The sequence below is a fragment of the Mycena indigotica genome, assembly GCF_014461135.1.
Source record: "Mycena indigotica strain 171206Taipei chromosome Unknown Mind.scaff0004, whole genome shotgun sequence".
Taxonomy (NCBI): Eukaryota; Fungi; Basidiomycota; class Agaricomycetes; order Agaricales; family Mycenaceae; genus Mycena; species Mycena indigotica.
In genome coordinates this window covers 1,524,505-1,550,298 of record NW_023503003.1, presented here as the reverse complement: position 1 = coordinate 1,550,298, position 25,794 = coordinate 1,524,505, and the positions used below count along the sequence as shown (strand labels likewise).

The following is a 25,794-nucleotide window of genomic DNA, read 5'->3' as shown; positions in this document are numbered from 1 at the left end:
CCTTGTTGCTTAGTGCAAGTGAAACCGTGGGAACTTCTTCGATCGGATCAACCGGCTGTCTGACCCGAGTCAGCCTGAGCCTCTCCTGCTCCCTCAAATCTCTACTCAGCCCAAACAAATCTCCCAATCGAACAGTAACTTCTGTATCGTTGATACGCTCCAGAATTTCATCCGTGAGACCTTCACGTTGAATTGGCGCGCGCAACTTGAACGCTCTCCCATCCTCTTGTTCTTGCCTTGCCTTATTGGGCGGTGGCTGAGTTCGAGCCCCACTGTTCCCAATTTTGACAAATTTATATGGCAACTCCTTCAACACTTCCTCTACCACTTCCTTCTCTCTTGATTCTTCATTCCTCTGCTTCTCCTTATTTTTGGCTTTTTCTGTTGAATTATTTTCGGATCGAACTCCCTCTGGTGACTTATTCCGTGACTTAGCCCCCTTCATTGAGATATTTAAAAATCCGACCCAGAAGAATTTCCATTGCGCCCACGAGATTGTACATATTGTTCAGGTGATGTCAGGAACAGGGCCGGCCCGGGCCCACGTGACGGTCTCCTGCCAGCCTGACAAGTGTGGGAAAGATGGTTCAACCCCATAGCTGGGTGGTTGGCAACCAGGCAGCGTAGATGGTGCCACTGCTGCAATAGAGAGCAGGGTAGGGACAGCTCGGGGCGCCTCGAGACGCCCCGCTGCCACGTTGTGTGACAGCGGTGTCACAGGATACGAGTAGTCGTCTAGAGTTTCCTACCCCTGCTGAAGGGAACGAGTCCATAGCCAAAGATCGCTGCCTAGTAGAGTTGGTGCCCAAGACATAGGGCAAGGCATAGGCTGGGCCAGTTGAACAAGCCGTTCGGGCGGGGCGTGACGTAACGCGGTCACACCCGACGGTTCGGGGGTCGAGGGGAGTCGCCCCCACAACAGGGGCTGCGGGCCCGAGACCCCTGGAACGCTTGAGAAGGGTTGCCAGTCCAAGGGGCGACATATCTCCTTTCCTGGAGTAACGAGTCGCTGTGGCTCCTAGACACCGCGTGACGGCGCGGTGACGCGTGACATGCGGGCCCGATCGGGCCCGCACCCTCCCATCGCCCCGTACCAGGGGAACCCAGAGCTTGAGGCCAGAGAGCAGGAAGAAGTGGCTAGGACAAGGGTGAACATAAGAGACAAGAGCCTGAGCTGTCCAGCCCAACCAAGGGCTCAGGTCAATGAGGCAAGCTAGCCTGGGTGTTGGAAGTCGTCTAGACGCCCCTTTCCCGGGGTATGGTTGCAGCAACCCCGCTCTAGGGGACCAGGCCGGAGTAGGGTTCAAAGGAAGAGACTTCAATGCTAAACCTAAGGTACAGGAGTAATACTCTGGTCTTTATATACTGTGGGCGCTAGGGGCCGATCGGGCCCGCTGAGGGTCGATCAGAATGGAGCAGGGGATGTCTCTGGTCGTCCCTGGTCGCTCCGCTAGGAGCCCAGGGACCATTCCTCTGGAAAGGAGCCATGCCAATGTCGACACTAAGGAGTGTTTGACAATGCAACAGTAAGGAGCTCCCTCCTGGACCCTGTGGTTGTCTAGGGCCAATTGGGCCCGCTGTCAAGGGCGTCCGGCGGCGCATCATGATCCCTGATGGCGGGTCATGATGGCTTGATGGCTGACTAAAGCGCGATCCGTGATTATGTCCCTTCTCTGGGATATTAGTGTTGTTGCTCATTGCTTTGAGCTTGTGAATTATGAGGGCTTGTCAAGCCCTAGGGCTCTAAGGGTGGTGAGGGTCCGATGGGCCGTATAGGGCCCGTTGGCCCGACCCGAACCCCTGACAGGTGAGTCATCTTGGAGATTCAACATATTCAACACAGCCCTTCCAATAGCTTCCACATCACTACTCCCAGATGGCACAGGCCTTGCAGTATGCATAGAAGGATCTTGAGACTTAGCACCCATGAAAGAAGGATGAATATGAGAAGGGGCTGGGTTCATCTTGTCAGAGAGTTGACTGAGTTTGACATGAATGGTCCTGACTTCATCTCTGAGCAGATCAAACTCATCATCAGTGACTGATGGCCCCTCCATATACATGTGTTGGTTCATGCTCTTCTTCTGCCAGTACTCTTCAACTCTAGTGGAGGCTGGTGCTGGTCCCCTTGGAATGAAACCTCCATCAGACAATTTCTGCTTGCCATCTTCTACAACAATCCAGCCTTTTGCCAAGTGGTTATGCTTAAGTGCACAGTCCCTAGCAAAGTGGTCTGGCTGTTCACAATAATAGCAACCTCCACCTCCTCCTGCATTGTTATTGTTGTTGCCTCTCTGATTTCCCCAGTTATTTCCACCATAATTCCCACGGTTGAACTGTCTCTCTTGTTGCCCATAGGAGTTCTGAGTTGACTGCCTATGTTCATGGTCATCTCTAGGTGGTGGTGCACTTCTCTGGTTCTGGAATGTCTTCACCAGTTCATCAATAGAGGCTTGGGTCTGCTTCTGCCCAACAACTATAGCATCTCTGAGACCTGACATTTGGCCTTCCAAATCATCTAGTCTGACATCTCTCTCTTCAAGCTTGACCCTTGGGAACCTTTCAGACCTTCTAATCTCTGGGGCATCTGTAGTGAAAGTTGTGTCTCTCCCTCCAGATCTAGAGAATTTCTCTGCCATAGTAATCAGGTCCTCCAACTTGATTGGGTCTTCTCTTCTATCACTTGGTCTAGCAGCAGCAGCAGCTCCTTGTGCTGCAGCAGCAGTGGTTTCTTCCTTCAAGAGGTTCCTAGTATTCATGGCCAACCTAAGAGACTGGGCAAAACCTCTCTCTAATGTTGCCAAATATTTGGCACAGGCTTCCTTGTTCAGAATAATGGTAGGAGGCTTGGACAACTTGATGACCATAGCCTTGAACTTCATGCCAAATCTGGTAAGTCTACCCTCCTCAGTATGCTTAATACCTTGATACTCCTCACAAATATCCTCCAGTTCCTCCAAGGTACCAATCTCATGTTCATCTGCCTCTGGATAAACTTTCATGACTGCCTTTCTGAATTGTTCATAGGTCTTCTGAACATCATCATACTCTGGCAGTTCTCTCCACACTACTCTCTTCTTTGCTCCCAGAAAACCTGTCAACAATTTCTTCTTCTCAGCATCATCTGTGATCTTGGCCAGATCAAAGATTTGTTCCACATGGTCAATGAAGTCCAATAATTCTTCCTTGCTGTCAGAAGTGAACTTAGGAGCATTGGTCTCCCAAGGTCTTGGTACTTTGAAAGCAGAGACAGTTGGATTAGGAGGTGGGTTGGCCATTTTCTGCTGAGACTTCTTTGGAGTTGAAGTTGGTTTAAAAGATTCAGGGGTTACTGGACGAAGTCGAAAAGAGAAATCAAATAGGAACGAGTCGTCTGAATGATAGTCTAAATCTCCTGCTTCAAGTTCTTCCTCAGAGATGTGAGGTTGTTCAGGAACAGAGAATTCAGATGAAGATGGGGATGGTGAAGGGGAATAGGAATATTCTGGATTTTCCTCAAAGATTGGGAAAAGTTGTGACCCTATGTTGACAAGTCACGTGGTTGTTGCCTTCCTAAACGGTCCAGGAAAGCGTGGGAAAACGAAACGAAAGGTGTTTGATCTAGATGAACCCCCTCGCGGTGGGCTCCAGATGAAACGCAAGAAAACAAAAAACACCAACACAAACAAACTCCAACACAACAGACTAAATCAGCACACAAAACACAACAGAACACAAAACCAGGGAGCCTAACACCAAAGTACGCGGGCCGAGTCTCGGATCACTCGGATCACTCGGATCAGACCGGATCAGAAGCGGATCACGTCGGAGTTTGAAATGGGTGGGATAGTTAACTGATGCGCGCAAGTACGGGGGTTCCAGCTAAAGTATATAGCTGCTGCAATCCAGAAAAAACACGTTTAACGGCTCGGAACAATAAGGTTGGGGTGATTAGGTAAGCGAAAACAACGGGCGGGACCAAGATCAACAGTGGGCGGGAAGGCAGGACGGCGGGCGGGCACTCGGAACAACGGGGCGAACTGACAGCACTTCTTCAACACAAACGGTAATAACGGAAACGGCGATAACGGCGACAAAAGATAACAACGGCGATAACCAAAATAAACCCGCGCAGAGCCGGGCACTCGTATTCTCTCCTCTAAAGGCTACCAACGCTGCAAATATATACTGCTGAGGCTACAGCCTCCTCACTGCCCTCCAGCCTGCGCAAGCTGGTGTCTGGCCTGTGCCCGCAGCGCACACAGCGCGTACAGCGCGACCCTCTAACCCATATCGCCCTCCTGCTTACACAATCTCGCTTACGAGCTTGGGCCGCTTGGTCCACCAGCGGTTGGCGGTGTTCTGGACGCGTCTCGACGTGGCTATGCCGGTACTTCATACCCCGGACGCCCTCTGGCGTCGTCCCAACTCAGACGCGTCCTGGACGCGTCCCAAAGGCCCCCAAGGCCTCCTCTTGGTTACTAGTCGCTTGAAGCGGAACGGAGCTCGGGTCGGAGCTCGGTCCGGCCTGTCAACCCGATCAGGAAACACCGCCCCGGCCCGGCGCTTGCCAGCCAAAATGGCGCATGCCCGATTGCGGTGACTATGGGCAGGCTGTGGGGCCCGATTCCAGGCGTGTGCGAATCTCGCGCGCGTCACCTGCTCCCAGCGCCGCGCAACTCAACCAATCTCAGGCTGATCATCATAAGCACCGGCAGCGACCGAGTCATTTCTCTCAGTCTCGAACATTCGGGATTCAATTGAGGCAGTGCGCATAATAACTCCATTGTGTACACGTGTGAGAGTTCACAGTCATTTTGTTGTCTTGAGCTGACTCAAACTCTTTTCGCTGGGCGTATAAAAGACCGACCTCTCGACACCATATTCCCTCATCCCCTCAAGCACTCAACGAGATGTCCGCCACGACTGTTCAATCAGACCTTCCTGAATCTGGTGTAAAGCATGTACCCAACATTGATGGATGCTCTATCGACTTCCAATTTGAGCCCGGATATTCCAGCTTGAAAGAGGAGGTGAGTCTAAAAGTCTTCTCCCCCTCTTCTTCATGTGTGAACTCGGTACCTCAAGATGACGAATGTCTGTAACCGCCTTTTGGCCATCTACACTCAGGCTGACACCCTCGGCCTGAGTCATAACTTGGAAGCGGCGGAAAACTCGAAATCAAAGAGAATTGAAGAATCTGATCATGGAGTACTACAGTCACCCGGGCCGGAGCCTATGTCGGAGGCGGATTGGCCTGCCAGTGACTGGGAGCTCCAGTCTGTAACCAGTCAAAATGAGTCTACAGTCAGCACACCACCTCCAACCCCAGGACACGAAGCCAACATTACTGTTTACCGACATTCTGATCAGCCAACAAGTTCCAATCCGCCAACGAGAGATCAATATACTAAGGCGCCGAGTCACCCAGACCTTCAGGAAGTAGTAGGCTACTTGGACATCCCACCCACTTATTCCGGAACTGTCCCGGTCTATGGTCCTGAGGTGCCAGCGAGAGCCCGTATACCCATGAACAGGGAAAGAGCAGAAGGAGTTGCTGGTGTCCAACTTAGTGATAATGAAATTTATGGACCAGCTGGTACGTGTGATTTTGCAATGACAGTGATCTAAAAAACTGATAAATTTCTACTATAGTGGAGGATCCAATTGTGGAGCTCCCAGAAACGGGAAATTATTCCGATCATTTTTGGCCTGGCACATGACATTTCTCCGGGTTTCCTGCAGCAACTTCCTGCTGCAGGCATCCTGCCATTAGGTCGTCGGTGAGCTGAAAAAAATTATATGCCACTTTATCTTGAATTCAATCCTCAACTAGTTTGGTCTATGACAGCCAGGAAGGAGAGGCAAGTAGATCATTTTATATTAGAAAAGATAGTCTGATCTTAAGATCTGGCAGTCATTTCTTGGTCAACTTGAGAAATATCTGGTCATTACAGCCTTCCTTCTGCAATATAGGACCCATGAGCTGACCATTAGTAACAGAGCAGTCCTGAAATGACATTTTATCTTGCCCAATACTACAGTGACACATGGAAGTGGTACAAAATGTCCCCTGCTTCTTGGATTTCATACTCACCATCTTAACAGTGCTGGATCAATTATATTTGGGCCACGAGTCGGATGGTTTAGCCCGGGGCCAGAAGATCCCGGCTTTGGGCAATGGCACCTTCATATTCCACCGATTCATCCTAAATTTTGGAGTGTTGCAAGTCGTGTTAAAAAGGTGGGCAACGAGGAATACCGTGCTAAGCATCCCGAGAATGGAATTGCATTTGATTCTGGTCCGTCTACACTTTATTGAACCACAAAGGTCCCAAAGAACTATGTTTCTGACATGTCTACCCAGGCTCCCCCTGGACTTATCTTGAAGATGACTTTTTCCATCTGGTATACAAAGATGCCAAGGCCCTAATGGAAGTCGACTCTGAAACAAATATGTGGATAATTGATCTACACGCTGAGAGACTTTTTGACTTGAAGTCAAAGCGAGTGTTACTCAACTTAGGCGATGAAGGTCCACCTTTTCAGTTTCGGAGACTTGTCATCCGGAAATTCCGTTACAAATTGAAAGAGGGTTATGGGATCTGTGCTATCCAGCCACTTTCACAACTCTCGACGGATCCAAAGATGCCGGAGATTTTTGGTCGGGTACGCAATTTTGACTGGCAGTGTTAAACTTGAAAGCTGAATGGTTCACAGTCGGGATTGGTCGACATTGAGCTCAACTTGCAGTTTCCCTTGAACGGAGTTCATCGGGTGTCGTGGCGAACCAAGCCTAGCGGGCACATTGGCACCGAGGACACAATTCTTACGAAGTCAACACACGCGCCGCAGTAGAGGCTAGCATTTACGAACTTGTGTGATTTTTGAAGCTTGGTTTCAAGCAAATATACGTTGATGATGATCCACCAAACTTGAACACACCAGTGGGGCCGAGCCAAAGGTAAGTACTATATTTGGTGGGTCGTACTAGTAATGCTGCTAGCAAAGGTTGCGAGAAGCACGATGGAGATGCGTGGCACAATCCGCACGGCCAGCCAGTGAGCTCGAGTGAGACTAGCACAAGTACGAGGGCAAACACAAGACGAGAGTGTCGACTCACCCGTCGCACATGTGCCACTGAGGTTTAAGAAGTCGATGAGTTCAAGTTGGCGGTGGTCTCAGGCTATCGAATCCAAATCGGGTCGAGGACGAGCAGGGCGGGCTGAAAAATCTCCAGTGGTCATTGTCGGAATGCGTACTGCTTCGGCTTTGGCAGCTGCAGACGCTCGCGAGGCGGAGTTGTGACAATGCCGCGATTCCTGCTGAGAACTTGAAGTGCAGTTACTTATGTAGTGCTGGAGAGCAGCGTGCGCTTGCCGTTGTAGCTTCTGAGCGCCAGCCCAAGACTTCCTCTAGACTTTTGAAGACGTACATGAAGTTCGAGTCGAAGAAAAGGATGTCACATCTAGAAAGGCCGACGAATCCGGCGATCAGCCTCCCGGAAAATTTTCTCCCTTGCCTCTTGCGATCATCCTCGCGCGACAAAGATGACCGTCGACGCCGCCCCTGCCGCGAAGAAGGCCAAGAAGGCGAAGGACAAGGACAAGGCCGTGGCGGATATGCAGCCCGTCGAGGTTAGCGCTGACGAGGGCAAGAGCAAGAAGCGGCGCGCGGAGGAGGGCGACGGTATGTCATTTTGCTTTGGGCTATATTTGCAAGGTGCTGAACTTGGGCAGACAGCGAGCGAAAAAAGAAGAAGAAGCGGAAAGATAAGGAGGAAAAGGAGGAGCAAGCGGATGTGCCGATGGAGGTGGACGGGACGAACGATGCTGAATCTGAGGCTGAGTGGAAGAGACGGAAAAAGGAGAAGAAGGAGAGGAAACGCAAGGAAAAGGAAGAGAAGGAGGCGAACAAAGAAGAAACTCTAGGTGAGTTGTGCTGCATTTCCCGAAAGTGTGCTCACTTAGAATAGAGCCCGCCCTTCCTACAGTAAAACTGGACGCTGGTACGTTTGCTTATACCGATCTTCCCTTCTGATGATTCACAGACTCAGGCAAGAAAGAGAAGAAGAAAAAGGACAAGAAGCACAAAACTGTCGCCAACCAACCCGAAAAAGCCCAAGCCTCGTCTTCCACCTCTGCAGCACCACCACCTACTTCCGAGGCCGCCGCCGCCTTTCTCAAAAAGCACTCGATAACTATAACCACGCCCCCAGTCCACACGGCTCTCCCGCCGGTTACTGCATTCCCACAACTGGCCATCCCCGATGCGCTTCGAACATCATTTGAAGGCTTTAAGGAGCCGACGCCGATCCAGGCGTGCGCGTGGCCTCACGCGCTGCTAGGGAGGGATGTGGTGGGGATTGCTGAGACGGGGAGGTATGTGATTTTATCTTGCTTTTTACCAAGTCTAATGTCTACTAGCGGCAAAACACTTGCATTCGGCATCCCTGCGCTTGCCCGTCTTCTCTCCTCCCCTCCCCCACCCAAAACCGGGGGCACGAGTACAGTTAGCGTGCTCGTCGTTGCCCCCACCCGCGAGCTTGCCTTGCAAACACAAGAAACACTCGCTGCTCTCGGAGCCCCGCTCGGCATTGGGAGCGTCGCTGTCTTTGGCGGGGTGCCCAAGGAGGGCCAGATAAAACAGCTTCGAAACCTGCATAAAGCAGCGACGACAACTCGAGTTATTGTCGGCACGCCGGGCCGCATACTGGACTTGGTGCAGGAGGGCGTGTGCGATTTGAGCGGAGTAAATTATCTGGTTCTGGACGAGGCGGACCGGATGCTTGACAAGGGCTTCGAGAACGACATTCGGAATATCATTGAGAGGACGCGGCAGGGGAGCGAGCGGCAGACCATGATGTGTGCGTGTAGTTTCTTCTTTCCTTTTACAATTCACTAATGTGACGGTTAGTCAGTGCAACATGGCCCGATGCTGTCCGCCGGCTCGCGGCGTCGTTCCAGCGCGACCCCGTGCGAGTCACGGTTGGCAGCGACGATCTTACTGCGAATAGTCGTGTGGCGCAGTCGGTCGAGGTGTTTGATGACGCGCGGTCGAAGGAGTGAGTCTCTCTTTTTCTTCTTCTTCTTCTTTCTTTTCTTTTCTATCCCCTTTCTCGGTCTTTCTTTCCTTCTATTTTCCCCCTTTTTCTTGGACACCCGGCCCAGGGTTGGGGTTTTCCCTCTCAAAGGGAGGGCTTAACCCGCGGTCCAGGCCGTCTCGGCCGGCGCCGGTACCCAAGTTTTGCCCGTTGACTGGGTGGATTTCTCGCCGGTGCACGGCCAACGGCGTGTCGCAATACGCAGCGGCTGCCAACGACACAAAAGTCCGGCTGGTCGGCCCGCTTATTCGGGCGCGTTAGCTAGGGTTGAAATCCCGGAGCCCGAGCACCGGAAAGCGCAATGAGACGCTTGGGTTAAAGAGAGAATTTTGTTACGACTGAGATTTTCACTTGGGGCCACACGGGCAAAACCTGCCGCGAACCGGAGCTGTTCAGGTTTGCTACGCGCTGACCCAGCGCTCGAGTTCGGGGTTACGGAAGCTCTTTTATTTTTGAAACCCTCCTTGGACAGTGGACTTTTTCACTTGTTCCTGCCTCAATCGGGGAGAGCTGTTCAGCAGTTATACCTAAGACGATGATAGTGCTGACCATTATTAACAGTTCCCGTCTACTAAACCACCTCCGCCAACTTGGCCACAAAAAAGGCGCGGGACGAACTGATGCGCGTGTGCTCGTGTTCGCGCTGTACAAAAAGGAAGCCTCACGGGTAGAAAATCGGCTCAGACAAGAAGGCTACAGCGTCGGCGCGCTGCACGGGGACATGTCGCAAACTGCGCGACTGGACGCATTAGAAAAATTCAAGACTGGGACCACGGGCCTGCTTGTCGCGACCGATGTTGCTGCGCGGGGGCTGGATATACCCGATGTTGCGGCGGTGATCAACTACACGTTCCCGCTGACGATCGAGGACTACATCCACCGGATCGGGCGGACGGGCCGCGGGGGCAAAACGGGCAAGTCGATCACGTTCTTCACGGGGGAGAACCATGAGCGGGCGCTGGCGGGGGAGCTCGCGCGGGTGCTGAGGGAGAGCGGGTTCGAGTGCGAGGGCCTGAAGAAGTTCCCGATGACGATCAAGAAGAAGGAGCACAGCGCGTATGGCGCGTTTTTCAGGGACGATATACCGATGCCGGCCGCACCAACGAAGATCGTGTTCGATTAAATGGTACTAGGTATTATTGCCTCTAGTACTGTGTGTTATGGTCTGCTCTCATGTGGAGTTTCCAGCTATATTGATCCATTGATGAAAACTGTATGTCAGAATAAGGAAACTACTAGTGTGTGTGGGACCCACTTACTTACTGACAGAACGGCGCTCAAGGTAATTGTCGCGGAGCCTCGCGGCAGGTGGGCGTCGAAATCTATCTATAGCGATGTGCCCTACGTGTAGGCACTTACTACTCGCTCTCGGAAGCCATCCGACTCGGAAGGCCCCAGCATGCGCGGCTCGGCAGGCGCCAGATATAAAAAGGCAACATTCGCATCCAACTCGCTCAGTCGAAGAACTTGAAAATGGACGCTAACGCAGAGCCCAAGACGGTGTTTATCACGGGGTGCTCCTCCGGGATTGGTCTCGCCGCCGCCCAGCTCTTTTTTGCACGCGGGTGGAACGTTGTCGCGACGATGCGCGAGCCTCAGGCCTCCGAGCTGCCCGCCCTCAACACTCCCGACTTGCGCCACCGGCTGCTTGTCCTGCCGCTTGACGTCACGGATTTCGCGTCCATCGGCACCGCCATCGCCGCGGCGATCAGCGCGTTCGGACGAGTGGACGTGCTTGTGAACAACGCTGGGTACGGCCAGGCCGGGCTGTTCGAGGCGCTCCCTCGGGAAAGCGCGCAAAAGCAGTTTGACGTCAACGTCTTCGGTGCGCCATTCCTTCTCTCAAGTTCTATCTGCTTACTGAGGCCGACAGGCGTGATGGACGTCACGCGCGCGCTCCTCTCGCACCTGCGCGCCAATCCCGCGGGCGGGGCGGTGGTAAACGTGTCCTCGGGCGCAGGTCTCTGGGGCCTGCCGATGACATCCCTCTACAGCGCAAGCAAGTTCGCGCTGGAGGGCTTCACCGAGGCGCTCTCCTACGAGCTCGCGTCGCAGCACGTGCGCGTCAAGTCGGTGATCCCGCACGGCGGCGTGACCGCGACGCAGTTCGGCGCGCGCTTCGTCGCCGGGGCCGGCGCACAGGAGCCGGCTGTGGCAAAAGTGTATGCCGATATCGTGCAGAAGACCCGGGAGAGGTGCGGCCCTTAACCCTGGACTATTTCCCGAGTCCACAGCTAACCTGTGGCAGCTTCGCCAAGATGCAAGCCGGCCCTATGATCTCATCGGCCGATGTCGCCGACACGATCTACGCCGCGGCGACGGACGGCAGCGATCGGCTGCGGTACCTCGTCGGGCACGACGCCCGCGGGTTCCTCGCGGCCCGCTACGGCGCGCGTGACGACGCGGAGTACATGGCGGCCATGCGTGTGCATTTTGCGTAGTCCAGCCTGCCCCCGATAATAACTAAGTAGTTCACGTTCTACATAGATCAAAGCCGTAGAGCTTCAAGTTGTTGCATACTACATTTGCACCGTCAGAAGTGTTTGACTAGATTGATGGCATGCGTTGGATTCAGACTGAGCGAAATTAAGTAACCGACTACATGTGCTGGGCACACAAACCTGAGCGACACATGTTGTGCACTTCTTGGCCACAAACCACGATGGTTGGGCAGCGAAAGTTTCACCCATGGCCGTGGGCCCATCCGAGCGTCCTCCAGCAAGACGCGCCGTTTGTGCCGCGGCCCGTGTCGTGGCTCGACGAGGACCTGGAGCAGGAGGACGACGCAGCGGACAAGACGGCGCGCAACGTCCCGCCCCGTGACGACAGCGACTCGGGAGACGACGATGAGGAAGAAGCACGTGAGCTGGCGGTGGACGTGGCAGCGACGCTGGCGGATCACGCGGCGTTCGAGGCGTACCGCAGCCTGCTCCCCGAGATGTACCCGGACGAGCTCCTTGTTGAGGAGGAGCGCGACGACCTGCCCCGCAAGATCACATATCTGGAAGAGGTGGAAAAAAGGGCGGCGGCGGAATACGACCCCGATGCGGTGGCGCGGATGGTCACGCAGTTCTATGAGCTGATGGCGGACATGGGCCACTGGGAGCCAGAAGACATCCAGCACCCACCACACACCCTCGACACGCAGCTCGCCGCAGAGCTCGGGTACGATGCCGGCGCCATCACGCTGATGGAGAAGCTGCCGTACATCCGCGTCGCGGTCACGCGCGACCCGCGCCGGCGGCTCCTCCCGGACACGTGCTTCGCGAACTACACCGACGCGGCGGACCTGCATGCCAGCGCGGGGCTCGATGGCTGGCTGGTCCCGCTAACGCTGCGCATACCCGCATCCACGCGCGGGTACAGCGTGCTCCTCGACACGCGGGCCGGCGCCGTGCGCACGCTGACGGCGGCCCTCCGCCGCCCGGACCGGGACGCCGAGTGGCTCCGGCACGGCCCGCCCGGCGCGGCCGACACGTCGCAGTTCCCCACGCGGCGCCTCGCGCTCGTACCCGCCGCGCGCTACTTCGCCGAGCTCATCTATGCCTACCGCTCGCTTGCGCGTCTGCCCATCATCCGCCCCGAGTGGAGTGACACGTCCATCCGCGTCCGTGACAGCGGGGCGCGGCAGCTGGGCGAGCGGCGTCTGCTAATGCGGCTGTATCGCCAGTATGGCTGGCCGGATAAGGACAAGTGGCGCCGTGCAGAGTTCCTCGAGAGCTGGCGCGCCGAACATGGGGACTTTCATCTGATGTCGGGGATCGCCAAGCGCATGCGGCGTCGATATGCGTAATTCTGGCATGTCAATCGGGATGAGTAGTAGTAGTATAGCGCAACTGCACAGACATGGGTTTTGAATGGATAATGCCTCAGGCCTCCAGGCATCAGAACTTGCACGTGGAGCTTACTAACCATTGATCATTGCCGTACTTACTTAATTGTGACGCCCACGTGTGGGGCACACAAACCCCTTGACCACGAACCACGATGCACGGGCGGCGGAAGTATTACCCCTGGCCATGGGCGTACCCCAGCGTCGTTGAACAGGACGAGCCGTTCGCGCCGCGGCCCGAGTCATGGCTGGACGAAGACCTCCCCGATGAGCCCGACGACGAGGCCACATTTCCGCGCGGGCGCGACGTCATCCCCCCCGGAGACAGCGATGACAGCGATTATGAGGCGGAGGCACGTGCGCTGACGGAGGCGGTGGCGGACGAGGCAGCGTTCAAGGCATATGTTGACCTGCATTCGGAGTACTGGCCGATAATCCCGCTCTCCGAGGAGGAACGCGACGATTTACCGCGTCGCGTCGCGTATCTGGAAGAGGTTGAGAAGAAGGCAGCGGAGGTGTATGACCCTGACGAAGTGGTGGCACTCATCGCAGAATTCTACCAGCTGATTGTGGAGATGGGGCACTGGGAGCCGGAGGACATCCAATATGCCCCGCATTCCCAACCGGTGGACACACAGCTCGCCAGAGACCTCGGGTACGACGCAGGGGTCATCGCGTTGATGGAGAAGCTGCCGTATGTCCGCGTGACCGTCGCGCGAGACTCAAAAAAGTACCTCCTAACCAACACCGCCTTTGCCAACTACACCGACGAGGCCGATATGCGCGCCGGAAGACAGCCACCGTCAACAGATGATCCAGAGGATCCAGAGCCACCCTTCGACTCGTGGCTGCTCCCGCTGACAGTTCCCGGCGTCGATCCCCGTGGCTGGACGATTCTTCTCGACACCCGCGTCGGGCTCGTGCGCGCGCACGGCCCGGGCCTCGCAGTCGCTTCGGACAACACCGCCGAGTGGCTCCGGCACGGCCCGGTCCCTCAATCCGGCCCGATCGTCCCGCCACAGCGCGTCCCAGGCGTCCCCGCCGCGCGCTACTTTGCCGAACTCATCTTCGCGTACAGGTCACTCGCGTGCCTCCCGCTCACGCGTCCTGAGTGGAGCTTCACGTCGTATGAGCTCCGCTCTACACAGGTGAGTGCTTCTGTGCTGCTCAGTGGTGGTCAGCGGCTGACAGCGACGGCAGGGGCTCCGAGAGAGGCATGTGCTGATGCGGCTGTACCGCGAGTGCGGATGGCCCGATAAGAATAAGTGGCATCGCGCGGAGCTTCTTGAGAAATGGCGAGACATCAAGGCAAAAATCGAGGAGCTAGCAGCGGCGTCAAAGGCGAAGAAGGCGGCCCTCGCGGCACAAGTTCAAGCGTAAATTCAGAGAGACTGGAAAATATCGTGTCTAGAATGCAGATGGTATCGAAAGATGTGATGTGAAAGAGCTTTGGAACAATTGGAGTACGGAAGGACAGAGGTCTGCGGGAATGGATTCGGCTGGCGTCAAGGGGAAGAGGTAGGACAGAAAACGATCCCATAGTGGGATGAAAGATTGGAGTATTGGTGTAAATATTGACGATATCAAAGAGTCAAGCAACTTATTCATCAGAGTGGAGAAGGTCGTCAGTTTACTGATGAGAATAGGAAGGGTCATCGACAACATTTGAGCAGCGAAACGATGAAGCGTTGTGGATTGGGAGGCGACAGTGAAAGTTGTGCTTGTAAGAATCGGCTGGAGGAAGCTGACTATGCCGGACAGGACAAGTTGGGTCGTACGGAGAAGCAGAGATCGTTGAGCCGGAGTAGTTCCGTCGATATTCAAAGAAGTGGTCAGCTGCTGGAACGAGGATAATCTTGACAACAACGATGCTGAACCCGGTATTGTAGCCACTTCTGCCTCTGAAACCGTAATAAACGTATCCTAGTTATTATAGCAAGAGAACGCTCTCACGAATGCTTTCAAGCTTCGGCCGCGGTGAATTTGTCTGGTCGCAAGATTTCTTTTTCGGCTTTTTTCTTGCTAGTGGTTTGACGGGTTGCTGCTTGGTAGCTCTGTTAAAGAGGATTTTGAGACAGTATAACAGCCTGAAAAGGATTGAGCAAGCTTCCAATCTACTCACTGATTCTGTCCGCGTCTACCTCTATTTCAAGTCGACCATCTCTTTCGCCAACGGCAAGGCATGTGTTCTCCACGACCCATTCGATGTCCCGAGGAGCATTTTGGGACGCCGGGAAGACTGTTCGCAGTCGCGGAATGTAAGCTATGGCCCAAGTTAGAAACCGAGGCAGCTTGTCGGTGGCCCATTACAGTAACACGGCGCGCAAGACACGTCTTTCGTTTGTATTTCAAGGCGGCGAGAGCCTGGGAGATGTCAGTATTATTACTCCACAACGAGTAGGAGTCTCACAATTGCGACGCGTAGATGGTCAGCATCGGAGACCATCGTGGGGGAAGAGCAAAAGAAATATTGATGTCACGTTGCCGACAAACTTAGACTGATACCACCATGTTCTCATGAGAGCACTCGAATTTTACAGTGGAATAGGTCGGATATATCTTCTTCTTCCCAGAATAGACGCTCAATCCTCTTAGGTGGACTTCACCTAGCGCTGGAGCGGAGCAAAGTTGACGCGAATGTTGTTCATGCATTCGATTGGGATAGGACTGCTTGCGAGGTGTACTCAGCAAACTTCGGGCCTGGGATCGCCTGCAAGGTGGGTGATTCTATGGAATCATGCCTTGGGCTCATTAGAATCGATACAGACTGACATATCGATTATGACTGCCGACTACCTTGCGTCGCTGAATGCCTTTTTATGGCTTCTTTCTCCCGCATGCCAACCGTATACTGTCCTCAACCCACAAGCAAAGGGGGAGCTCGACCCACGAGCACAGTCGTTCTTGCATCTTGTGAGAAACATTCTTCCGGAACTGGCCACCCGGAACGCTCATCCGACACATTTTTTGGTGGAAAACGTTGCTGGATTCGAGGTGAGAGTCCCTCACCATTCTGTCTACATGCCTGACGAATTACAGACCTCCACGACGCGTCAGGTGCTCGTTTCCACCTTTCAGCAATTGGGCTATACTACAGCGGAATTCCTTCTGACCCCCTTACAATTCGGCATTCCCAACTCCCGTCTGAGATACTATCTCCTGGCCAAACGATCCCCATACGCTTTTCGCCACTCGAGTCAACTTAAATCAGGGCCATTGCACTTCATCCCTGGTCGGGGCCAGGCAGAGCCTCGGGCCGATGTGGGCGAAATTCGAGAGTATTTGGACGAAGAGATTGATGAGAAGTGTGTCATTCCCGACAAGGTCTTACTCAAGTGGGGAAGGCTATTCGACATTGTCCTCCCCTCTTCTCAGCGGACGTGCTGCTTTACTCGGGGCTACACACAACTTGTCGAAAGGGCTGGCTCTATATTACAATTGAACGAAGAACTCGACGTATGCGGCTCTTTTGGTGTCCTGATTCGTTCTGATTTTCATTACAGACAACGACCGTATTCGACGCATTCCTCGCACAAAAGTCTGCCCACAACGAAACCGTTCGAATGCTTGATCCACTTCGATTGAGATACTTTTCTCCCAACGAATTACTCCGTCTCTTTGCGTTCTCTCCTCTTCATACTCCGCCCAAGTTTGTTTGGCCGTCAACGATCTCGCGCAAGACCAAGTATCGCCTGATCGGCAACAGCGTCAATGTTCGTGTGGTTCAAGAGCTCATCAGCTATCTCCTCGACGAATCGGATGCTGATCCCACACGATGAGACATAGGGGTCCTGTCTTAAACCTCCGCGGGTGTGGGGCGAGTGTGGGGTGCCATGGCAATGCTGAGACACAAGCCGCAATGTATCCGCAAGACAGACCTCTTCTGCTATAAAATCCACCCACCTCTTCGACACCCTTTCTCACACAAACCACCATCATCCACGCATAAACCCAAACCACCCAAGTTTAGCCATGCCTACTTACCGCGGTCTCAACGACGACAACCTCATCTACTATAACACCAGAGTCGTTACCTACCCCGCTATGCCCGAACGCGATGAATGCATGACCCACCTCCCCACCTTCGCCGCCCTGTTGTCGCAGTTAGCGCTTGACGTGAAGGTCGAAAACTCGTACATCCCGCTTCGTCGTAAACGTACACCAATACCTCCTCCGATTGCTCGTTGCCATGCTGTGATGCGGGAAGGGCCGTTACCGCTTCGCTCATGCCTCAAACGTCGGTGAAGAGATGTTCTGCAGTTAAATAGGAAGGAAGGAGTTGGGCCCAGGTTTGTGTTCCAATGTCGTTCTGTAAGTCATCATACTAATATTGCGACAGCGTCACTTGCAACGCTCGCAACCTCTCCTATTATAACCCGTCCGAACTTCAAGTTGGATGTCGCAACCATCGGGGTGCTGGTTATTGTGTCGAAACAGAGCACAGGAGAAAACTAGCATCTAAATTAATCACATATATCCATGAATATCCATGTTTCGTGCCGCTGTTGACATTGACTCAGATTTGTGCTCAAAAATTTTCTGTGACTGCGTGACAGCCTGAGGGGTCTTTTCTTCTCTTTCACTTCTCTTTCCTGTTCTTCATGTCCAGTTTGGAACTTCAACGTCAACACCATCCCTGCTGATGGACTAACTGTGTCGGCTGCTCATAGCTGCAGACTCTCCACGAACTCCCTCGTACCTGGTGTATCCATCTAGAATGTTCTGCAAGCTCCGACTTCCCTCAAATCGACACGAAAGTGCTCGCCAGTCTCAGAAGCTTCCAGAAAAACCTTCCGTATGCTATAAAAGCCATCGTCGTCGCTCGCCTCCACCAGAACACAAACAACTACCACTGTCGCAATGTCCGTCTTCTACTACGATCCCTTCGCCCACTTCGAGCGCCTCTTCGACGACGCCTTCCGTTCACGCAACACCACCCAGCAACTTAGCCTCCCCACCTTCAAGTTTGAGGGGAACGAGACTGTGCAGGCGTTCAGACCCAAGTATGTCTCCATTTTTTGCTCCGAAATCCATTGGTTTACCCTTCCCCAGAATGGATCTCCACGAGAACACCGAATCTAACACCGTAACCGCAACCTTCGAGCTGCCAGGCGTCAAGAAAGAGGACGTGCACATCGACACGCTCCCCGGCCGCCTCCGCACCTCCGCCGAATCCAAAATCTCGGAGGAGCACGAAAGGGACGGGTACGCGATCCGTGAGCGCCGCTTTGGCAGGTTTTCGCGCACGCTGCAGCTGCCCAATGGCGTCAAGGTTTGTGCTTCCGCTCGTTGTCGCTGAATTCAGGGCTGACGAGTCGTTTTAGGAAGAGGACATCAAGGCGAGCATGGAGAACGGCGTCTTGACAGTCACGTTCCCCAAGACCTCTTCCGAGCAGACCCCAAAGAAAATCACGGTTGCTTGAATATGGTCGTCTGGCCACACTGTATTGCTAAAACTAAACTGGAAATATGTAGCAACGACTCGGAATAAATATTGGCTTTTCTCCTATTTCAAGCGAGTGATTTGATTGTACACAACAGTCATTTTGAGGTAAGTATTAATTAATTATATCTTGGCTGCCCCGCTTTGCCGACTGTAATCAGTCATCTCCAGTTGCCATTGTGAAGTATACTCGTGCTGTCCGCCGTATACGCGCGCGGGGTAGATCAAGGCTGCGTCCGAACCAGAGGCGTGTGTAACCCTGTCCGAGTCGGCTTCGACTTCGGCTTTGGCAGCACAGCGGCGGCGCACGCGGCCGACGGCAAAGACGATCACGCCGAAGGAGAGGAGGCATACTGTTCGATGCAGCCTGTTCAGCCCAGGCGCTCTCGTCTGGATTTGGAGGGAGAACGCACCGACGCCGACAACGATCCCAATTATCGCCGCCAGCGGGAGGGCTCGAGGGGAGTCGTGTCGGTGGTCGCAGACCCCGCTGAGGGAAAAGGAGTCGTTAGTCAGCATAAGAGGTCTGAGTCGTTGGCTTCTCGTACTTGACGCAGGAAGTTGATTGCGCCGCCGCAACAGCCTGGAGCACCACGGCAAAGAACGCGGCCAGGAACGCCGGAGCCGTCTGTACAAACAAGCCCATGGTCATGGGAGGAAGGAAAAACGAGATGCATAGGTGTTGCGAGTGTGAAAGCTCATGAGGGCCCGGCGACGGGTGGTCGAAACTTGGCAACGACTCCACAAGCGCCACTTCTTGCCAGGCTGTCGGACCCTTATGTTTGAGCGTTGAGTGGTCAAAGACCGTTGGTGCACTTGACTCGATTGTGCTCAAGCTTTTGGGATTGTCCTCCGAAAACAAACGTCACCGGGAGCCGGAGAACATCAAGAATCGATACTCGCGGCTTTGCTAACGGCTAAATTGCTGCAGCAACAAACGTAATTCCGAGTTCGGAGACTGTTTCATCGTTAACCAGTGTGTATCGCATACCAAGACCAAGTGGTTGCACTCACTAGCTTACGGCCCACATCGCCCATCCTGCCAGTCCCACGAGGAACTAATCGCACCGCCATACCAAACACCCTCCACATCCAAGTCCGAACAGTTCGCAGCTGTTAAAGGCTTCATGTACCAGTACTGCCAAGAGATTTAAAGGTGGGTGCAAGCTTAGGTTTCGCCGGCGAAACCGAATCTAGGGCACTCAACGGTGCCTGATTCCCATATCTGCGAGCATGCTGCGTTGTCGCACTGGCGGGGTGTGTCGGGGCGGGCCGCCGTGGCGCTGGCGTGATCGCCGCGACTTGCTGACGGTGGTATTCCGCATAGTCGTATCTTTCGGTGCCACCCGCCTGTTGGGGGTCGGCATACGGCTCTTCTGATGAGCGGCGGCGGCGGCGCCAGCGTGGAAGGAGCATAAACACGACGGCGACGAATATCGCGACCACTGAATGAATGAATGAGTATGGTTTTTCGGCGAGCGAGAAAAATGGAACGGGACAACACACTGATGGCAGCAAAGACACCAGCAAACGCTTTTATAGAGAATCCGGCGTGGCTCTTCTTGTCGCACAACCCGCTGCAGGAGGCTCGTCAGTCTCTGCACGAAAGAGTTGGCACCAACACGCACTGGACACAAGATTGTGCGTGCACATGCGGGAGCAGCAGGAAGTACACAGAGAGCAGCATTAGTGGTCGGGACATCTTCAACTTTGCGGGGGCAGCGCTCAGCCCATCGAGGTGGAAGGAAGACGTGAGATGTTAGCGGCATGATCATGATGCTTGATCGGGTCAAACCTCTTATCTCTCAGTAGCTTGCACGGTTTCTCTGTTTATGCTTATAACGGGCATAAAAAAAACAGATTCGGCTGCTTATAGTTTCTGTTTTCCGTCGGTAAATGTCGACGTTTTTTGTTGCAGAGAGTTGTTGTAACAAATTAGATGAAAAAATGGCCAGTGCCGACTGAGAACATATTTGCCCAAGCACTTACTGTAAGATTGACCAACCTTCTGGCAGTGAATTTCTCTGAAAAGACACTCGGACTCTTCCTCGAAAAAATGTGGCGTCACGAGTGATGAGACCACAGCACAGCCTTGGCAGGATCAGATCATCTCACCTCGTAACTCCTCTGACGCACTCCTTCTTTCCTCCAGACCGCAATGATGGGTCTCTTCAGCCAGGCGGGCGCGACGCTACGGGGGACGGCGAAGCCGCGGGCCGACGAGGACAAGGCGCCAGAGGACACGGAGCCAGATGACACATCGATACTGTGCGTTGCCTCGTGTGGAGAAGAAGGCTGTGGACTGACGACGGCAGCGATGAGGACGAGGGGTCCATCATCCTTTCCCTCATCTCCCAGCTCAGGTGCGTGGCCGGGTAACAGCTCGAAGAGGGGTGCTGATGCAAGGCAGGGTGGGCATGGACCTCTCCCGGGTAACATTCCCGACTTTCGTGCTGGAGCCGCGCAGTATGCTGGAACGCATTACCGACTTCATGTCCCACCCCGAGCTTGTCTTTGGGTGCGTCCTTCACCCCCTTTCCGCTGCTGCAACTCATTCGGTAGAGCTGAAACATGCCCCGATCCGGAGGAGCGATTCATTCGCGTTTTGCAGTATTATCTTGCGGGGTGGCATCTGAAGCCAAAGGGCGTCAAGAAGCCATACAACCCCATCCTCGGCGAGTTTTTCCGCTGCCGCTACGACTATCCCGACGGATCCCAGGGGTTCTACGTTGCTGAGCAAGGTACTGACTCAAGCTATTTGACTGACTCTGACTCTATCCGTGGCAGTCTCGCACCACCCGCCCATCTCCGCATTCTTCTACCTCTCCCCCGCCAACCGCGTCCACATCGTCGGCGAGCTCCGCCCAAAGAGCAAGTTCCTCGGGAACAGCGTGTCCACCACGATGGAGGGCGAGAACCGCGTAACGCTGCTCGGCACCGGCGACGGCGGTGCGTCTACTTACATGCACACCGCCAGCATTCTGTTGCCTCCCGGAAATCCGGGAGGCTACGGGCACCCTAAGCCACCTTGCCAGGCTACCAGGCTCCCCAACAAAGGATTAACAAAGGGCCTTCGTTGGGGAGCCACCCCGTAGCCTGTGTAACTAGCTGGTGGTGCCCGCAGCCTCCCGAGAAACCGGGAGCCTACAGAATGCCGGCAGTGTGTACAAGTGTCCTTCTTTACCTTGCTGACGCGCGACAGAGTACGTGATCACGATGCCGAACATGTACGCCCGGGGCATCCTCTTCGGGAAGATGGTGCTCGAGCTTGGCGAGCAGTGCACCGCGCGGAACGAGACGACCAAGATGGCCGCGGATATCGAGTTCAAGACCAAGGGCTTCTTCTCCGGGACTTACAACGCGATCGCGGGCAAGGTGCGGCATAATGCGGCGGAGGTAGGCGATGTGTCTGGGAGATGGAGTCATACGATGGAGTTCAAGACTGCGAAGGTGTGTGGTCATCTCATAATAATACTTACTCATAAGTTACAATAACACTTTCGTTGGCAACAGACCGGGAAGAAGCGGGTATTGTTCGACGCAGTCAAAGACGGGAGCAAGATCGCGACAAAGCAAGTCGCAGCGGAGGAGGATCAGGAGGCCAATGAGTCGCGGCGGCTATGGGCGGCACTGACACGTGCAATTGCGGCCAAGGACATGGAGGCTGCCACTGACGCGAAGAGCAACGTCGAGAACGCGCAGCGCGAGGCCAGGAAGAAGCTCGAGGAGAGCGGCGCCAAGCACGTGCCGCGGTTCTTCCGGCTGAAAGACGGTCGCTGGGAACCAACATTCGTTGTTGACGTCGCACAGCTCGACAACGCGCCTGCCAAAGTGCAGGAGTGGATATGGGGGACGTCGCCGCTTCCCCCGCCGCCCAGAACACAGACGCAAGCGCAGACACCGCCGCGGAAGTCGGCAGACCAGGCCCCGTTGATCTCGCTCTAACCTAAACAAGTTGTTTTCTTCTTCTCACTTACCATACATCCGCGTAGAACTGATCACGTGTAACGTTTCGATATACTTAAATTCCCTGCTCGCTGGTGTTGTTGTAACCTCTTTGGTTCTGATTCAGACTGGTGCAATTTCCATAGAAATTTAAGGAGAGGAGAGTTGCTGGAGACTGACTTCCCCAGTTGTGAGAGAGTGAAATGAGGGTTATCTACAGTATGACTCATACTGTATCTGTATGAGATGTCAAGTGCTGTGCAGAACAGGGGGGAGTTTCCACTACTACAGTAAACTGGGAAGAGAGACACTCTGCAGGGACAGCCACTATGAGCTCAATCAGAGCTTCCCGCATTTGAGACCTGGAGAACCAGCACAGATTAGGATGAAGGATATATCTGTAGATTATGAGATATTTTGGTCCAAGATTCCCTTAGATATGAATGCTTACTTTCAGTTACCATATTAGGTATGTACTGACAAGCAAGACAAGTGAGATTTATATGCACTATGCTGCACTTGTTGCACAAACGAAAGCCTAGATACCATCTAGCATCCTCTATTCAAGTTCTAGAAAAGTTTCAGCTCAAACTATCAACTGGCTGACATGCAATGGGCCAAACCTTTGGAGCAGTCTGAAATGTGACAAAATGCCCAATTCCTTTATTTCACGGCTTGTGCTGAGTAAAATCCTCTAATTTTCTTTCTGTGTCCTCTCCATCATGATATCTACGGGCCCTTCAAATTTCTTGTGTCTCGCTTCTCAGTACGTCTCTCTTCCCAGTTCGCTGTGGTATAGCTAACAAGCCAGTAGCTGCCTGACATGAATGAACACAAGACCAACCAGACCGGAGCGGAGCCGGAGCAGACAAGGTCTACGAGCGGAGTCCGGTTGAAGGATAAGAGAAGAGAAGAGTTATCAGAGTTGTTCTGCACAGAGGAGGAGTGCAAGTAATGTTCATAATCAAGCTAAATGTCACGGATAAGACCCGGCCCGTCCGCTCCGGGCGCTGGTGTCGGGCCATTGCGGGCCCGCAACACGCAGCACGTGACGACGGGGAACATGCGCCCCAGTAGGAGGAACGCACACGTGGGAAGCACGTGACCGAGAACGACGCGTCGAGCCGTCGCCGAGCCCAACTCGACACCAGGGGAATGGGGAGGAGTGCTAGGAGGTCAGGAGTAGCGCCTGGCCCGCAAGGGATGTGCGATCGTCCCCTCGCGGCCAGGAACGGGAGCGAGGAGGAGGAGGAGAGGCCAGGGTGTCCGATCACCCCCCTTTGCGGGCCAGCGTATATAATGCGCGATAGTGTACCCTGTACTCTATCGCTTAGATCGTCTGAAGAACTACCTTACTCCGTGCGAGGAGACGCTATCGACTCATCGGGCCCGACACGACCCGATTCGAACCTTCGACCACCGACTACGGCAAGGGACCGAGTTCACGGGCCCTTTCGGTTTCGATCTACCCCGCCCGCCATACTTGCGGGCCCGACTATTCGTCTGTTCTGTTCCGGGCGCGCGTTCTTAGGAGAAGTCCTTGCACGGCCCGACCCGCAGTCTGACAGAATCTAAGCGATCCCCTTACGCCCGCACAACAGAACACACGAGAAGGCGACACGGTGCATTGCAAAAGTCCAAAAAACAAAAGTACAAAAATAATAAAATACAAAAAAACCCCCCGACTACGCCCGGCCTTTTCCCTTTCGACCCGACGAAGGACCCGACGAAGGACCAGTGGGAGGTGAACGTCGCGACCCCGACCCAGGCCGAGTACCCCCAGGAACGGGGCTCGAGCGACCGGCCTGGCGATGGTCCGCGGCGGCCCGTTGCTCCCACAAATCCAGCCGAGTCGACCCCGAGTCGTCGACGGCCCCAAAAACGCCCCGCACCCGAGTGTACAACTCCACCATTTGAGCCGCAGAGAACCGATGCCCCAGGTAATCCATCAGCTCGAAGTCGGCCGGCTGCATCAACATGCGAAGTTTCGGACCGGAGTGAACGCAAGACACCGGTGGACAGAGGGTTGTCCTGGGGCCGGGTCAGCAACTGGTGCAGGAGCGTCACCCCCACGGCGGAAAATCGGCACGATTGGGCCACATCCGGATCATCCAACAACCGGTGCGCCTCGGCGGTGGCCCGAGTCGGCGACGGCTCGCCGAACCAAAGCGTCACGTCCGGGTAACCCTCCGGGCGGAAAGACATATCCCCCATCACCGAGGGGCCCGCACGGCCGGAGCTGGTTCCAGCCGGGACGGCCCGCGTCCCCCGGGCCCGGTGGGTGGAGGACGGATCGGGGGTGACAGGTGCGGAACGAGGGGGGCGGGGAGATCGCGCGGGAGGGGGCGCTGGCCGACGAACCGGAGAGGCCGATCGTCGAGGAGGAGGAGAGCGGGAGCGCCGACGCGACGGCCCAGTCCGGGGACCCCGCGACCGAGCCCGGGGGCGTCGCGGAGACGGTTGACGGCCCGCGTGCCGGTTCAGAACGTTGGGACGAGAAGAGTGCCCCTTGTCCTCCGAACGACGCCGATGTTGCGCCCGCAAGGTATTCGAACGGGGCAGAAAACGGAAGCAGAAGCGCCGGTAGAGGAAATTCTCCGACACCGCTTGAAGGTCCGCGAACCGCGAATCCATCTCCAATAGAGCGTACACGCCCTCCTCGTCGGTGCACTCCCAGAATTCGAACCGCCACGGAGACTCGCGCAAGTCCTTGGCCTCGTAAGCGGCCGCAAACGGGCCCCACGAATTGCAACGACGGTGCGAGAGACTGCACCAGTCGCAAAGCACGCCCGAACGTTGGCCGGGAGTTTGGACGCGGGGCCGGGTTGGCCCCAGACGGTGCAAAGTCGCCCCATCTGCGCGCAAAAAGAGCAACGCGGGCGTAATGGTCCGAACCACTTCGCCGAGGCGGCGCAACGGTTCACCCGGGAAACGCTCTGTCGCGCCCGTACGACTCAAGGCCGGGGCTGAGGGCACGTAACCGTCGGTGTCTTCCACGGTTAGCCGCGATACCCGGTTCGACGGGGAGGTGCGGGGGGCGGCGTGGCGACGGGGGATCACGGGGATAGGCGGGGGGTCGTCGTCCGAGATCTCGATCACTGATGCGGCGCGGATCGGAGGAGGGGGGCCGGGCAACACTTCCAAACCCGGCGAGGAGGCGCGCGAAGGTCCCATCGACACATCGTCGGAGTCATCGACGTCGAGCATAATGACGTCGGGCGCCAGGGGCAAGGGACGGGGACGGAAGGAGAGGGTCGGGGCCCAGACGCCGTCCTCCGGCAAACCGACCGGGGCCCGATGTCGGATCACCCCCGGCCCGGGTGGCAGTAGTCCGGCACCAACCACAGACTCCAACTCCTCAACGACTGACGGATCCGGGAAAACCATTTCGGGAACGTCCCGACGAATGACCAGAGGCGGGGAAGGCTCCGTGCCAGGATCCAACCACTCCGCCCAACGCTCCGCCACACCTAGGAAAGAGAAAGTAGTCCC

General features: G+C 55.0%; 7 protein-coding genes across 7 annotated transcripts; 6 read left to right on the top strand and 1 right to left on the bottom strand.

Moving 5' to 3' along the window:
* Positions 1 to 7,505: 7,505 nt before the first annotated feature.
* On the top strand, positions 7,506 to 10,205 carry MIND_00428100 (uncharacterized protein; the record flags this gene model as incomplete). The annotated part of the gene is made up of 7 exons (XM_037361096.1): positions 7,506 to 7,668; positions 7,719 to 7,910; positions 7,955 to 7,987; positions 8,030 to 8,360; positions 8,406 to 8,845; positions 8,896 to 9,043; positions 9,644 to 10,205. Exons 1-7 carry the CDS (start codon positions 7,530 to 7,532, stop codon positions 10,203 to 10,205), a joined length of 1,845 nt encoding a protein of 614 aa, XP_037221388.1. The 5' UTR covers positions 7,506 to 7,529.
* A 350-nt stretch (positions 10,206 to 10,555) lies between these two features.
* On the top strand, positions 10,556 to 11,523 carry MIND_00428000 (3-oxoacyl-(Acyl-carrier-protein) reductase; the record flags this gene model as incomplete). The annotated part of the gene is made up of 3 exons (XM_037361095.1): positions 10,556 to 10,907; positions 10,956 to 11,277; positions 11,331 to 11,523. 3 exons carry the CDS (start codon positions 10,556 to 10,558, stop codon positions 11,521 to 11,523), a joined length of 867 nt encoding a protein of 288 aa, XP_037221387.1.
* A 1,546-nt stretch (positions 11,524 to 13,069) lies between these two features.
* Positions 13,070 to 14,294, top strand: MIND_00427900 (SWIM-type domain-containing protein; the record flags this gene model as incomplete). Its single annotated transcript, XM_037361094.1, has 2 exons — positions 13,070 to 14,062; positions 14,115 to 14,294. 2 exons carry the CDS (start codon positions 13,070 to 13,072, stop codon positions 14,292 to 14,294), a joined length of 1,173 nt encoding a protein of 390 aa, XP_037221386.1.
* A 1,137-nt stretch (positions 14,295 to 15,431) lies between these two features.
* On the top strand, positions 15,432 to 16,693 carry MIND_00427800 (Dna methyltransferase; the record flags this gene model as incomplete). The annotated part of the gene is made up of 5 exons (XM_037361093.1): positions 15,432 to 15,462; positions 15,510 to 15,631; positions 15,681 to 15,908; positions 15,954 to 16,370; positions 16,418 to 16,693. 5 exons carry the CDS (start codon positions 15,432 to 15,434, stop codon positions 16,691 to 16,693), a joined length of 1,074 nt encoding a protein of 357 aa, XP_037221385.1.
* A 1,063-nt stretch (positions 16,694 to 17,756) lies between these two features.
* MIND_00427700 (SHSP domain-containing protein) lies at positions 17,757 to 18,337 on the top strand (the record flags this gene model as incomplete). Its single annotated transcript, XM_037361092.1, has 3 exons — positions 17,757 to 17,917; positions 17,967 to 18,186; positions 18,239 to 18,337. Exons 1-3 carry the CDS (start codon positions 17,775 to 17,777, stop codon positions 18,335 to 18,337), a joined length of 462 nt encoding a protein of 153 aa, XP_037221384.1. The 5' UTR covers positions 17,757 to 17,774.
* A 1,145-nt stretch (positions 18,338 to 19,482) lies between these two features.
* MIND_00427600 (uncharacterized protein) lies at positions 19,483 to 20,086 on the bottom strand (the record flags this gene model as incomplete). Its single annotated transcript, XM_037361091.1, has 3 exons — positions 19,986 to 20,086; positions 19,864 to 19,934; positions 19,483 to 19,802 (listed from the first exon to the last, which is right to left on the bottom strand). The coding sequence occupies exons 1-3, from the start codon at positions 20,057 to 20,059 to the stop codon at positions 19,483 to 19,485; spliced, it is 465 nt and encodes a 154-aa protein (XP_037221383.1). The 5' UTR covers positions 20,060 to 20,086.
* Positions 20,087 to 20,515: 429 nt separating this feature from the next.
* MIND_00427500 (uncharacterized protein) lies at positions 20,516 to 22,302 on the top strand (the record flags this gene model as incomplete). Its single annotated transcript, XM_037361090.1, has 7 exons — positions 20,516 to 20,625; positions 20,673 to 20,720; positions 20,768 to 20,875; positions 20,920 to 21,098; positions 21,145 to 21,306; positions 21,560 to 21,807; positions 21,871 to 22,302. The coding sequence occupies 7 exons, from the start codon at positions 20,516 to 20,518 to the stop codon at positions 22,300 to 22,302; spliced, it is 1,287 nt and encodes a 428-aa protein (XP_037221382.1).
* Positions 22,303 to 25,794: the final 3,492 nt, after the last annotated feature.